Source organism: Typopeltis vanoorti, chromosome 2, assembly GCF_054136105.1.
Source record: "Typopeltis vanoorti isolate ZY-2024b chromosome 2, IOZ_Tvanoo_1.0, whole genome shotgun sequence".
In the NCBI taxonomy this organism is placed as follows: Eukaryota; Metazoa; Arthropoda; class Arachnida; order Uropygi; family Thelyphonidae; genus Typopeltis; species Typopeltis vanoorti.
Genome location: NC_143550.1, coordinates 27,536,558 through 27,552,588, shown reverse-complemented (window position 1 = coordinate 27,552,588; position 16,031 = coordinate 27,536,558). Strand labels below are relative to the sequence as shown.

The window sequence follows — 16,031 nt, the reverse complement described above, 5'->3', positions numbered from 1 at the left end:
TATTCAAGAGGAGTGCATGTAGTACTTGAAGTAGAAAAAGCCATCAAAAACCTGAAATGTGGAAAGGTAACTGAAGTAGACAATATTCAACCAGAAATAATCTATATTCATCATCATGCTTGTCAAGGATTTAGGCCTAAAGTGGCCTGTTCCGGCCTTAGAAATCATTGTTGAATCTCTTAAGAGGACAACCTGGTTTTCTTTTTCTTAATGGTTTGTAATTTAAGGCTTGTTTGGGTAATCTTTCTGTTTTCATTCTTTCAACGTGTTCCATCCATTTATGTTTATATTTTTTGATTTTTTTCTATTAAAATTATCTATATAATTTATATATATTTATTATCTATATAAAATTATCTACATAAATTTTATATAATATAATATAAATATTATATAAAATTATCTACATAAATTTTATATAATATAATATAAATATTATATAAAATTATCTATATAAAAATCTGTATTGATGATATAAAAGTTTTACAATGGCTGCACTGCATAATTCAGAGAGCCTTGTCTGAATTCCAGATGATTGGAGTAGAGCTCTCCTATCTGTAAAAAGGAGAACAAACAATATGAGAATTACAGAGGATGGGAACTAAGAGAAGAACAACATGGGTTAAAGGCAACTAGAGGTAGTCAAGATCAGATTTTTATTCTGAGACAAATTTTTTAGAAACTATAGGACTATAATAGGATCTGTATTTAAGTTTTGCAGATTTGGAAAAGGTATTATATTACAAGGTGCCAAGAGAAAAGCTGATGAAAATGCTAGTTCTGTGGTGTAAATGTAACATATCAAACAGCACATAGTCTGGATTTGAGTTGGAATTCTAACTGTTTAATTGAAGGAGATACAAGAAGATGGTCTAATGTTAAATCAGGTGTGAGGTTAGGGTAGGCATTATCTCCACTGTTATTCATCATCTGTATGGATTACCATACAGATTCCTTCAAAATTACATTTTGAAGGAAAGCGACATTAAATAGGATATCAAAACTGGAGATGTTAATATCAGCTTTTTACTTTATGCAGATGTACACCTAAATAAATCCAGTACAAGTCTGCAGGATTTTCTGACTAAATTGAATGATGGCTGTAATAAATTTGGTATGAAAATCAGTAATAATAAAAAAAAAAAAAAGACCAAGACAATGAAAATAGGCAGAAACATTGAAAATATTAACTGCATCCTGCCACTCTTATAGAACGAGAAAATGATTTTAGCTATTTAGGCACAATTTTTAGTGAAGATGGTAAATTAAATTTTGAAATAGACAACAGAATTAGTAAATCTGGTATGTCATGGAGTCAAGTGAATAAATTTATATAGAATAAGAGAGAAATTAGTCAAATCACTGAATTAGCAGTATTTGTGATAGTGTTCAAACCAGTTTTAACTTATCGATCCTAGGGCTTGCTTAGAAATAAAACATTTGATCAGAGACTGGTCAGATTTGATCAGAATTCTGAGAAAAATTAGAGCACCCTTTCCATCAGTTGAATTTTACTCATGTTTCCTGTTCCCATGCATTTTCCTTCTGCGTATATTTTCCATCTGTTCGTGATGATATGAGTCGGATATTTTAGCCTTTGTCTATTTCTGTACAATCACCAGTCCATATATTGTTGGATTCACTGGTCTGGCCTGCACTTTGCATTTCAGTTAGTCCCATATGTGTTCTTTTTGGACTGCAATCAGGACAGGGTGCAATTATTAAGGTTGGGGTCGTTCTGTAAACCAGGCAATTTTTAGAATGATTTTCTCATGTTTATATTTACATATGGAAATATATATATATATATGAAAAAATCACACTACTTATTTTCACAGAAATAAATTATAGATAAGAGATGCCCCCCCCCCCCCTTTCAGTGAATGAGTGAGTGAGTGCCACTCAGGTCTTATTGATTATATCTAGATACCTGTCATAGAATCCATTGGGGAAGAGGGCTCTTTTCACAGAAGTAATTAAAAATATGAAAGACTTTAAATCTCCTTTGCTTCAAAGAAGTGTCACCTTCTCAATAAATTTGGTCACTCAGACCTGCTCATCAATTATGAGTTTTCAGTAATCTGTGCTAGGTGACTTCTTTTAGAACTGTAATCTTTGCTTCTTTTTTTTTTTTATATTGATTCAGTATCATTTACTTATGCAGTACCTCTGTTCATGTATTTGTACTTGAGTAATTTTCCCCTAAGATTTAACTTTAGCAAAATATAGTAAGTAATCATCAGTAACTGTAGTTATTGTATTTGTATCACGTTTTCCTGTTCTTGACCGCTAAATTTGGGCTCTCTCTCTTCTGAAAATCCAGTAGTGGAATAATAGGTATATAAGCTTGCACGCAAACATTCTGATTACCTACCTAATTTTACAATTTGCACAGCAGTAGTTAAATTAACTTAATTGATATTTTGGATTCTATGAATTTTATAATTAATGTGTTTTAATTGCAAGTGGATAATAGTTAAATAATTTACTCTTGCAGGTTGCCCGTACAAGTAGGAGTGTTCAATGTCCTATATGCCTCCAACATTTCTCAGGTGACTACTATCGTAGTTTGACTTGTGGTCATCCATTTTGTAAAGATTGCTGGGCTATGCACTTTGAAATCCAGATCACTCAGGGTAGATCAATAGGTAATAATATTTATTATTCTGTTTTTTAACTGGAAAGAAAGGGGAACACAACCAAAGAAGTCTTAGTTCCTCCTCTTGAAGAGTATTCTAATTCATATTTGTATATTTTTGTGTTTGTGTTGTATTTTATGATGGACCAACTTTATAGGACCAACTTAATAGTTTTATTTAAATATGAGATGTGGCTATTAAATAATGAGACTGGTTGCAAAAATGTGGTTTATTATTACAATTGTACAACTTAATTGTTATCCCCTTCAACATACTCCCCTCCTCTATCTATACACCGTTGCATACGAATGTTCCATTGTTGGAAGCAGTGCTGCAAGTCATCAGGTGTTATCTGCTTCAGTAGCACTGCCGTTTTCTCCTTTATCTCATCCACTGACTGAAAATGGGTGCCTTTCAATGCAGATTTCGACTTTGGGAAAAGGTAAAAGTTGCATGGAGCAAAGTCCAGTGAGTAAGATGGATGGTCCAACACTGGGATCTTCTTATCAGCCAGATACTGCTTTACAGACAGTGCACTGTGGACTGGAGCATTGTCCTGATGGAGAATCCAAGCGTTGTTCTTTTACAGATTGGTCTCTTCCATACTCGTTCTCTCAGCTTGGCCAGAACCTCAAGGTAATAATGTTAGTTAATTGTTCGACCCTCTAGAACCTCAAGGTAACAATGTTGGTTAACTGTCTGACCCTCTAGAGCCTCAAGGTAATAATGTTAACTGTCTGACCCTGGGGTACCCATTCAACCATTACCACGCCATTGATATAAACAAAAAAAAATGATCAGCATTGCCTTCAGTTTTGGGGAATTTTCCAGTGCATTGATTTTCTCTTTGTTTCTGGATCGTACTGGACTTGGCTCCATGCGACATTTACCTTTTCTGAAAGTTAAAATCTGCATTGAAGGGCACCCATTTTCAGTCAGTGGATGAGGTGAAGGAGAAAATGACAGCGCTACTGAAGTAGATAATACCTCTTTGAATAGCTCTGCTTCCAACAATGGAAAATTCTTATGTAGCAGTGTATAGATAGAGGAGGAGAGAGGAGTATGTTGAAGGGGGATAACAATTAAGTTGTACAATTGTAATAATAAACCACATTTGCAACCAGTCTCGTTATTTCATAGCCACACCTCATATTTCAATGTGGTAGGATCATTTTTTTTCCTAGAGAATCTTATGATCTGTGGACTATACATTGCCTGCCTGTCCACATTTGTTGTAACCGAAATTACAGATGTATTTTTATGTTCATCCATATTGGCTAATTTCTGCTGCTCGGTTTGGTATAATATTTAAGATTACATTAAATTTAGGTAAGAGATGAATTTCATTGTTTAGTGTGAGACTGCTACCCCTCTTACTGGAGGCCTGAAGTGGCTTGGAAAAGTTCTACATTTGTTCTCTAGAGCAGTTTCCAGAATATGTAAACATTTATATTAATGTTTATACACAGAAATGAAGCCTAACATACCCCTCATTAAACTCATTCATATTATAGAACACACAACTAATTCTATTCATGTTAATGTTATGTCAATTCTATGTTATATTTAGTCAATGACAATCAAGGAAAAGATGGAGTAGCCATAGTATTCAACACTAAATACGAGGCTAATCTTCTTGAATGGCAGGCAGTCATAAGTAGAGTGATGTGGGCAAATATGAGAATGGGGAACTGGACAATGAGACTTATTTGTGCCTATGGTACCACAGGTTTTACTAAGGTAGAAGTGTTGGAATTTTTTGAGGCTTTAGAGAAAGCAACTGACACAATGAAAAATGAAAAGTTGGTCCTTGTTGGGGATCTAAATAGTATAGTAGGAAATGATTGTCCTCCACATAGCCTTTAAAGGAAGGCAGAGAACCAATCAGGGCTTCTAACCTAATGTCCAATCCTCTTCTTGTGGTGCGCCCTGTTGGGTATCTACCTGGATACTGAACGAACGAGGATGAGCTGGCAATTTGGGATTTAGCCAACTAAATTGTATTCTTATTGACTTAAACCACAATATTAAATGATGGTACAACATGATAGAATTTCATGCCAGCTGGGGCGTTGCCCGGTTAAACAAGGCCCCCATCGTTTTTGCCAGAGAACCAGAGTGAACAACGAAAAGTCAGCTACTGGAACAAATCCTAAAACACACCCCAACTCAATATCACCAGAATTGAGGATCGGTACTATCAACATAAGAAGCCTGAATGGCAAAGAAATGGAGCTAGCTGAGGAATTAGATAAGTACCAGATCGACATAATAGGGGTGACTGAAACAAAAAAGACCAAAACTGGTGAGATTTTTCTGAGCAATAAATACAAAATGTTATATTCAGGAAATGACAATCAAGGAAAAGAAGGAGTAGCCATAGTATTCAACACCAAATACGAGGCTAATCTTCTTGAATGGCAGGCAATTTCAAGTAGAGTGATGTGGGTAAATATCAGAATGGGAAACTGGACAATGAGACTTATTTGTGCCTATTGTCCTACAGAAGGTTCTCCTAAGGTAGAAGTGGAAGAATTTTTTGAGGCTTTAGAAAAAGCAACTGACACAATGAAAAATGAAAAGTTGGTCCTTGTTGGGGATCTAAATAGCAGAGTAGGAAATGATTGTCAGATGTACAAAAATATTTTGGGAAAATTTGGAGAAAAGAGCAAAGCTAATAATAATGTCAAATACTTGTTGGATTTCTGCTCAGGACATGGACTGGTTATTATTACTAACACCATGTTCGAACATAAAAATGTGCACAAATTCACATGGAGAGAAGAGGCAAGGAATAAGAAAAGTCTCATTTACTATATTATTGTTGATAGTGATGTTTCTTCTCTGGTGCAGGACACTAGATTGTACAGAGGATTTGAAATTGGAAGTGATCACCATTTAGTCTTAAGGAAGATTTAAAAGAACATGTAAGAAAGTTTTAAAACTAATGAAAGTTGAGCAGCTCTCAGATGTGAACTGTAGACTAAAATACACAAAGATTATTGAAGAAAAAATGAAAGAGTTTGGGAACAGGAACCAAACCTTGGAGATTCCGTGGCAAGCCTTGAAGAAAACATTGATTGATTCAGCCAGAGAGGCATGTGGTGAGGTTGTCTGCAAGGATAGAAAAATCAGAAATCCATGGTGGACACAGGAAGTTAAAGAGACAGTGAAGGAAACGAAGAAAGCATATCAAAAGTTCCTGGCAAATAAGTCAGCTTGTGCTCTTAAGAATACAGAGACAAATGTAAGAAAGCTAAACACTGTGTAAAACTAGCTAAACAAAAGTCATGGGAGGACTTTGGTAAGAACATAGAAAATAAATATCAAGAAGGCAGCAAAATATTCTGGAGGTTGTTGAAGAAGCTTAGAAATGAAGGAAAGAGTGCTGTAAAAGTAGTTAGAGACGATAAAGGTGACATGAAAACGGGAGGAAACGATATCCTTGAAGTATGGAGTAATTACTTTGAAATATTGCTAAATGAAACAAGCAGTGATAGCACAGTAGTAAAAAACACTCAACAGGCATTACAGTCAGGTATACATATCCATCCTTGAAGTAGAAAAAGCCATTAAAGGCTTGAAATGTTTAAAGTCTGCAGGAGTGGATGATATTCTACCAGAAATGCTGAAGTATGATGGTATAAAAGTCTTACAGTAGCCTGCACTGCATTGTTGTTCAGAAGGCCTGGACAGAGGGACGAATTCTAGATGATTGGAGTAGAGCTCTCATAGTACCCATATATAAAAAGGGAAATAAAACTATTGTGAGAATTACAGAGGTATTTCTCGACTGAGTGTTCCTGGTAAGATTTATGCCAGTATACTTGAGAAGGATTGTGGAAGAGAAGCTTGGTGAGGAACAAGCTGGATTCAGGCCAAACAGAGGCTGTCAGAATCAGATATTCACTTTATGACAAATAGTTGAAAAGTCATGGGAATATAACAAAGATCTGTATTTAAGTTTTGTTGATCTCGAAAAGACATATGACAAGGTGCCAAGAGAGAAGCTATTCAATACGCTACAATTATATGATGTCAATGGGGCATTATATGAAGCAATACTTAGTCTTTATTTGAGTTGTAAATCAGCAGTTAGGATTGAAGGAAGTACAGGAAGATGGTTTAATGTTAAATCTGGTGTGAGACAAGGATGTACATTATCCCCTATTTTATCCATTATCTATATGGATCATATTATGAAGGAAAGTGGTATTAAACCTGATATCAAAATTGGAGATGTTAATGTCAATTCCTTGCTTTATGTGGATGATGTTATACTTCTAAATAAATCCGCTACAAGTCTGCAAGATTTCCCTGACTAAATTGAATAACTGTTGTGATAGATATGGTATGAAGGTCAGCAATAAAAAGACAAAGATAATGAAAATAGGCAGAAGCATTGAAATATCAGCTGCATTGTGAATGGAGAACCTATAGAACAAGTAAAACATTTCAGCTACTTAGGCACGATTTTTACTGAAGATGGTAAATTAAATATGGAAATAGACAACAGAATCAACAAAGCTGGTATGGTAGGAAGTCAACTGAAAACACTAAATTTGCTGTACACAAGACAGTGTTCAAGACAGTATACAAGACAATTTTAATTTATGGATCTGAGAGCTGGGTGAGAAGTAAAACATTTGACCAAAGACTAGAGACCGCAAATATGAGAGTCCTGAGAAAGATTAGGTGCGTGAACAGATGGCATCAATGGCAATATCATATTGAAAACAAGGATATTAGGAAAGAACTTGACATTGTCAGCATCTCCAGGTATGCGTTAGCAGAGCTAATCTCAGGTGGTATGGTCACTTAAACAGAATGGGCGAGGAAAGATTAACCAAGCAAGTGTTCTCTGCCAGGTTGGCAGGAAAAAGACCCAGAGGAAGACCGAGATATAGGTGGATTGATACGGTAAAAATTGCCTTAGAAGATAGATATATAAATATAAGATTTGACAGTGTTGTAGCTTTGACAGGTAACAGTTTGTTTTGGCAGAAAATTGTAGGTAGGAAGTTAGTAATGATGTAAATTTTTCATGTAGTACTATCATATTCTGTATACCCCTTGAGGGTAAATGTCAGGAATTTGATGATGATGATAATCATTATAATGAAATTTTTTATTTGGTTTTAATATATACACTGACATACGTTGTTTTTATTTTCTTTAGAAAAAATGTTATTTTCGAAAATTGTTTTTAATTGAACTACTGTATATTATCCCGTATAATGCGATCCATGTATAATACTAACTAGAAATTTTGTTTGAAAACTAGCCCTAAAATGACATGTTGACGTATAATGCGATCTGTTAATCTTGTTCCATAACATTATTAATAATACAATACGAATTAACGAAAGAAATATTTATTTTAAAACAAAATGTCAAAATAATAAATTTAGTTTAATCCTTTATCCAAGTGTGAGCAAACAAAGTTTGCGCCTGAAAGTATCTTCAGGACTGGGGTAAGGTGGTACAACTTATTGCATAACATTAGACATATCTGCAAGGAGATGTGTTTTGCATTATGGGAGATACTGAGATAGGAGTGTTGGTAGCTTGCACCACCTTTGTAAGGAGTGTCCTGGTGTTGTACCACCTTACCCCAGTCCTGAAGATACTTTCAGGTGCAAACTTTGTTTGCTCACACTTGGATAAAGGATTAAACTAAATTTATTATACTCTAACCAAGTGAAAAATAAACTTTCAAAATGTCAAAATACAAGACGAATTAACGAAAGAAATATTTATTTTAAAACAAAATGTCAAAATTCTTTAAATTCATCTGTAGGGATAGCGTCATCAGTGTAGCAGTTGTCGTCATCGTCTTCATGCTCTCCAATTTGTTGTGCATCATCCTCACTTTCGTATATGACATGATTTTCAGATCCATCCATTGAATTACTTATTCCACATTTAAGAAATCAATCATTTCAGATAGTATCGAATCCCATGCTTCTTTAACCAAGCTGGTGACTAGGGTGATCTCAGGCTTCTGAAAATTCTCACCCTTTGTCATCTTCACCAAACCAGATGACATCCATTCTCTCCATTTTTCACGTAAGTGATCTTTAAATGGCTTATTCAAGCTGACATCAAGCAGCTGCAAAACGGAAGTTAGATCACCCGGTATGACTGCTAGCTCTGTACATAGCTCACGTGCTTTCTCTTTGCTTGCCTCTGTTAAATGCACCCGGAACATATCCCAGACTAGTATGCTTTGTTGACGTAACAAGCTACCTGGACGTATGTTTCATACTTGAACCAGCCACAAATTGTACACCTTCTTCATCCATCCAACCTTTCCGATTGGTGCGAACAATTACACCTGGTGGAAATTTCATATGCTTCGGAATTTTCTTCCTTTTAAATATCACTGTTGGCTTTAATTTGGTTCCGTCTGCCATGCATGCTAGAACAATAGTAAAATGCGTTTTTTCATGTCCTGTTGTTTTTATGAAGACACCCTTTTCACCAACTGAGTTTACTGTTCGATTCCCAGGCATATCAAAGTACATGGGCGTCTCATCCATATTGCCAATTTGGGAAAATTCATATCCGTAACATTTCTGTAATTTTATGATAAATTTATGGAAGGACTGCACTTTTTCTTCAAGCTGCTTTGGTAACTTCTGCGCAATTTTTGTTCGGTGTCATAATGTTAATGCTTTGCGTTCCATAAATCTGTTGCACCACCCAGGCGAAGCAAGAAAAGATGAAACACCTGGTGTGTCCTTTAATTTACCATTCTTGAGTTGTAGAGCTCGAAAACAAATTGCATTTCTTGTTACTATAATGCCATCTTGTCGTTGCGTCAAAATCCATTCATTTAGCTCTTCTTCAAGTTCTGGAAAGGATGCTACATCTCCACGACAGGCACGTTTCGTTTGGGGGATTTTTTCGAGACTCTTTTTGCTTATGCCAAAGTCTAATATTACTCTCTGCTACACCAAATTCTCTCATAGCAACACTGTTATTATGTTTTTCTGCAAACTGCACGACACGCAATTTAAATCCTGCTTCAAAAGATGAACGTTTATGTTTCTGTTGGCTCATTTTCAGGCTAGGTTTGTTTAATGAATAATATTTAAAATGAACTGTGGTTAAACCGATATACCTGACTGTGCTCTATCATTCGGTGACAGAGAGCACATCATATCGGCACATAATGCCAATAATGTAAGTAGCTTTATGTGCAGATACGATGCGCGCTCGGTCACCGAATGTGAGTGGATCAAGTAGATTTGGTTGCATAGGCATTAGGTAGTATATATTTGTGTGCAAGTCTAATAAGATGTTATATTTTTAGGATCCGCATATAATGCGAACCCCTAACTTTAAGTAGTATTTTTTACCATAAATTTTTCGCATTATACGCGATAATATATGGTAGTTTATAAGTCCAGTGTTTTGGTCAATAAAAAATATCTCAAAACATTATATCTTTTTAATTATTTTTAGCACTCACCTCCTCTCAAAAATGTTCCTGGTTTGGATGATAAATGGTCACCTTATCTATAGTGTGTACAGCATTTCTTAGAAACAGGTATATAAATAAACATTGAACAAGGATGGCCATAAAGAATATAAGTGCTATCTGAAACACATGTTTACAATATTATCATCACAATTGATTACCTGGATGGACGTGTTGCTTTCATTCATGGTTTCTCCACATTACAAATGCAGGTCGCAAAGTTTACAGCTATAGCTATCCGCTTGTTTCCTATCACTCTGGTTAGAATCTCTTCCCATCTAGTTGGAGGTCTACCAGATTTTCTCTTGGTTGATCTTGGATACAGTTTGTGACATGGTAGGTCCACCTGTTGTTATTAAGTCTTGCAATATGACCTGCCCACTGTGCATTATTGTCATATATGGTTTTCACTACTTCTTTTAATCCAGTTAATTTTCTGATAGTTGTATTTGTGATATGGTCTTTTTTACTTATCCCATCACAGTTGATAAAATACTTTTATCCTGCAGGTCCGCCAAAATAAAGTTTGTTTTAGTCATGTGCCTAAGACATCACAAAGTTATCTGATTGTACATTTTTGTTATGATGTTTTCAGAAAGTGGATATGAAATATTAGCAAATTAATATAATCGCTTGTGCATATATATCTTTTATTTATTTAAAACTGATCAGGGATTTACAAGTTTCAAATACTGTATCTCATTAAAATGGGTTATTAATAATCAAATTACTAGTATAATAGGAGAAATTAAGAAGTAAAGAAAGTTTTGTGCATATGAGAATAACATAGGATGTCAGAACGTGCTCTTGAGATTCTCATTATTGTCATATATACGTGTCACACCCAGACACATCTTTATTTCCAGTGCTTATTGGGATCATTTCCACAGTCCATTTGCATCCTTAGTGAATACTTTGATGAGATGTTTTGGTCAGAATGGTTAAAGATTTACAGAAAGATGTTTACTCATTATAGCAAAAAGTGTATGTGTCAGAACTGTAAAGAAACATAAGGAAAAGAGAAATGAAATGTTTTACACACACACACACACACACAAATTTTACCCATGAAAGAAAGGTTGTACACCTGTGGTAAATTAATATGATGGATGGGTCAAGAGTAGATAATCTGGAAACCCTGTTATAGAGATCAAACATAGAACTCTTTTTAAGCTTTTGCACTTCTAAACAGATGGTAGTCTCACATTAGGCAATCTACCTTCAGAACTCAGGTGACAATCCTAAACATGATGATAAGCTTAAGTGTTCATAGTTATTCATAACAGTGCTTTATTGTATGAACAAAATAAATAATTTGAGTTAATATTCAGTTACAATTGAATGAAACACTTCATGTATAACTGAAAAGGAACCGATGGTGCATAAAATGACAAAGCCCTGAGGGGAAGCAGTTTCTAGAGAGCAGATAAAATCAAAGTTAATTCAGAGAAGGCACTAACTGTGGTCCTAGAATGTCTTTCAGATTTTTGGAAATTAATGTAACCATACTTATGGAGGTAAGGGGTGTGTTTCATTGCTGATGCTGATTCCATATACAGTCTCTGAGACCTATAGTGACTACACATATATACCTGTAGTATACAGCCAGCTGTCTTTTTCCATTTAATTCTGTATGTAGAAGAGCATGGTTTGCCAGTATTGACTTGCCATACATGTAATTTTTTATGTTCTTCAATATGTATGTTAACCAATTACCATTCTCTCCGAAGTAGGCTAACTTGCAGGCACAAGGAACTTTATATACATTCCAGGATGTGCAAGAGGATGAAGCTGATCCTTTGGAGAATGGATGAAGGTTGATAGCTGGATGTGTTGCTTTAAAGTTGCATGGAGATTATATCTGTGAAGAACTTTAGCTACCTGTTCAAATTTATTCTGGATATAGGGGACTGGAATATTTTGTTGTGACTTGTATGTCAGATGTGAGAAGAATAGGGACATGAGTATTTTGTTATCTATGTTATAGGAGTTGTAGTCAATGGCTACAACTCCTATAACATAGATGTTGTGAAATTTGTTGTGAAGATAACTGAGTTCTGCAGAAAGAGCTGTGTTATTAGAACAAATAACCCTGACTGCATGTAGTTTTGAGGATACCATGCTGTTGGGATAGATGGTGTTATTGCTTAATGTAAATATCCTTCTAATAAAAGGATAATTTTAAGTTATGGATCTGAGAGTTGGGTTAGAAATAAAGCACTTGATCCAAGGGAGTGAACTGATGGCATCAATGGCAGAATCATATTAAATATGAAGATATCAAGAAGTAACTTGACATTATTAGCATTCAAGAATGTGTCAGCAGAGTTAATCTAAGGCAGTATGGGTCACTAATAGAATGGGTGAGGAAAGTTAGCAAAACAGGTGTTTAATGGTAAGATGGCAGGAAAGAGACCCAGAGGTAGAGCAAGGTCTAGGCGGATTGATTCAATCAGAAGTGGCTTAGAAGCACAAAATGTTTGATATGACAATTTTGGAGTGCTGACGAGTAATAGATTGATTTGGAGAAAAATTGTTGATAGGAGATTAATAATAATGTAAACTTAATCATTGTAGTTCTATCAAAGTAACCTGAACACCCTTTGGGGGATACATATCAAGAAATTGATGATGAGAAAAAGATAATGAACCATTTAATAGTGCTGTAACTAATGTCTAGGAAGAAAAGGTAGTTGTTTGTTTCCTTTTCTAAGTTGTAATGTATTCTTGGATGTTGGCTGTTTAAATGCATTAAAAATGTAGCTAAATGTTTCTAGGCCATGAGCCTGAAAACAAACACATTATGTGAAACACTCTAGTTCAGGGGTCGATAACATGGGGCTCTCGAGCATCCAAGTGCCCACTACTCTGGCAGATATTGAAGCATCAAACAACCTTCAGATTTTTTAGTGCGTATGCAAACTGCACATCACCAGTTATGGGTTACGCACTTCTGTCGCACTAGGCTAGTAGCCTGAATTCTTTTCTAGAGGGACAAAGTGACTATCAGTTGTTTATTTGATGTGTTTCTAATAATTTTATATATTTATATTATATTTTTTACAACCCATGATGAGAAAAAGATTTTTATTAAGAAAATGTACTCTTAAAATATATTCTTACTGTGCTTCAACATATCATGTGAATCTCTTTTTTCAAATTTGAAGTATTCGAAATCCAAGTATTGATCACGTTTCAATGATTCTCATTTAGACCACTGCCTGAGAACTGAGAATTCCAGTTACGTGCCAGATTATAATAAGTTAGCTGTATATCTGCAATGCAAAGTATCACATTAATTTTTTTTTGAAGTACATAAGTTTGTAAGGAATTTTGTATTAATAAATTCATTTAAATTAAATATGTATTGAATGCACTTTAAGCTTACAACTTCCCCTCCAGCAAAATTGAGGTAGAATGCCCTTTGTCATAAGTCAGCCATTCGGGGTGCTCTTTTTTTAGTGAAATGGTTGCCAACTGCTGTTCTAGAGGACACTTTTGATAAGAATTGCAAATGAAAAACACATTAATGCCTTTCATATGCAATTTGTTGCTGAAAACAATTCATTCAAAGGATAGTAGTTGGAAATCTAACAGAATATTATTATCTCAATATTATTTCATTTATTTTGTTCCTCTGTGTTGTCAAAGATGAAGATGATAAATTATTGGACAAGATATTGCAGTGAAATATATAAAAATCAGCTAAATAATACCAACAGAAGTGATCAAAGAACTAAAAGCAATCTCTCCACCAGCAGAGATCTTTGAAACTGACATCTTGGAGGAGGAGGTGAATAAGGCTATAAAACATCTCAAGAACAACAAGAGTAGTGGAAATGACAACATAATAGGTGAGATTCTAAAATATGGGGGAGAATTGGCTGTAAAAGAAATGCATAAGCTATGCAATGAAATATGGAGATCAGGGTATGCCCCTGAAGAGTGTAAAAAATCAGTCTTGGTTGTTCTTCATAAGAAAGGCAGTGCTTTAGAATGCACCAGTTACAGAACTATTGCACTAATGAGTCATCTTGGCAAAGTGCTGATGAAAATACTTACAGAACGCCTGAAGGGTCATATGGAGGTACGTCTTCCTGATGAGCAAGCCGGATTTCAGAAAGATTGAAGTATAGTGCAACAAGTACTTGCACTAAGACTAATAGCAGAGAAAGCTCAAAGAAAGAACAAAAAGATATACTGTTGTTTCATGGACTTCCAAAAAGCATTTGATAATATTGACCAAAATATAACATGGGCTGTCTTGGAATCCTATGGTGTAGACAATAAATAATAAATGTTGAAAGATGTAAACAGCCAAGCACAAGCAACAGTCAGGATAGCAAGTGTGACTGAAGATTGGTTTGCTACTAATCAAGGCACAAGACAAGGGGACCCAATATCACCAACCATCTTCATCACACATCTGGGAAGGACACTAGATAAGATCAAAGAAGAAGGTGGAGGCATTTCAATAAATGGAATGAGAATAAACTACCTCTGCTTTGCAGATGATATCCTCTTGATTGAAGAAGATGCAGCAAGGCTGGAAAAGACACTGTACACAGAAGGAGAAAGATATGGACTTAAATGTTAATTTTGAAAAAACGAAAACAATGATATTCGGACAGCAGGCGTTACTGAACAAAGTTGCCATTAAAGGATTTCAACTGGAAAATGTGGAACACTTCACATATCTTGGATGCCACATGATGCATGACTTGGACCCAAAAAAAGAGGTAAAAATTAAAATAGCCAGAGCAACAGCTATCTTAAACGCCATGGACAAAATATGGAAGAGCCGAGCCATAAAGATGCTCACTAAACTGCACATTGTAGAAACCTGTATCTTCAGCATGCTCTATGGATGTGAGGCCTGGGTACTCATGAGAGAATCTGAAAGGAGGATATTGGCATTCAAGAAGAAGTGCTATAGCAAGATCTTGAGGATAAGCTGGATCCAGAAAGTGAACAAGGAGGAAATCTATAGACAAATACAACCAAAAGAAAACCTGATACATGGTTTTCTTTTGGTTGTATCAAATAGACATAGTTTCCTTTTGAAAATAATCAAAAGGAAACTATGTCTATTTGGGCATATATGTAGAATGAATGATGAGAGAAAATTAAAAATGTTGCTGTTTGGAATGATTGAAAGAAAGAACAAAAGAGGAAGACCAAACAGAGAATGGGGCGATGACGTCGTCAAATGTTGCGGAAACTCTATACACAAACTGAGTCATCTTGCACAAAATAAAATGCAGTGGAAGGCATCAGACACCTACAGGCCTTGAACCCAGGTTGCTGTTATTGTGTTGTTTATACTGTGAAGCACTGTTATAAAAAATGTCATCAGTCCTATATTTGAATTAAACATGGTATTACTATCAATGCAAGTAATGAAATAGCTCAAAAAACTTGCAGTTGAGATATTTCCTTACCCATTTTACATTCTAACCACCTCCCAAGAGATTGACTTTTTTTTACCTTCCAAAAAGGAATTTTACACATGATGATCAAGTCAGAAGAGGTACTGCACTGCAGGGGAGGGAAAAAATCTGAATAAATGTTTCTTTTCTGACAGCATTTTAGGCATCTTTGGATCAGTTTAAAAACTGTTTAGAGTGTAAAGGAAATACATTGAAAAATGATGCTTTGTGCATTTTACTTTTTTAGATCTCTGATTTATTCTTGTATATATGGTGACTGTTTTTTGAAAATAAGGAAATTAAAATTAGGATAATTCTTCGCCCTTCAATAAAGGCTGTAGCAGCAAGTATTTAGTATCAGGCACATAGTGCCATGTCTGCTAAGTGATTCTTTCCCGCAAATTATTGTAAACTAAATTGGTACCAAAAGCAAATGTGATTTCCAGTCTGCAGTCTACTGCCAACCAGAAGTCACAC

The 16,031-nt window shown here is 35.2% G+C and overlaps 1 protein-coding gene across 3 annotated transcripts in view; it reads left to right on the top strand.

Moving 5' to 3' along the window:
- The window catches only part of ari-2 (E3 ubiquitin-protein ligase ari-2), a 208,768-nt gene that overhangs the window by 55,602 nt on the left and 137,135 nt on the right, over positions 1–16,031 (top strand). For all 3 annotated transcript variants that reach the window (XM_090404136.1, XM_090404144.1, XM_090404128.1), the window contains exon 4: positions 2,498–2,648. In XM_090404136.1, coding sequence (XP_090260262.1) covers positions 2,498–2,648 — 151 coding nt within the window. The remainder of the gene's footprint in view (positions 1–2,497; positions 2,649–16,031) is intronic.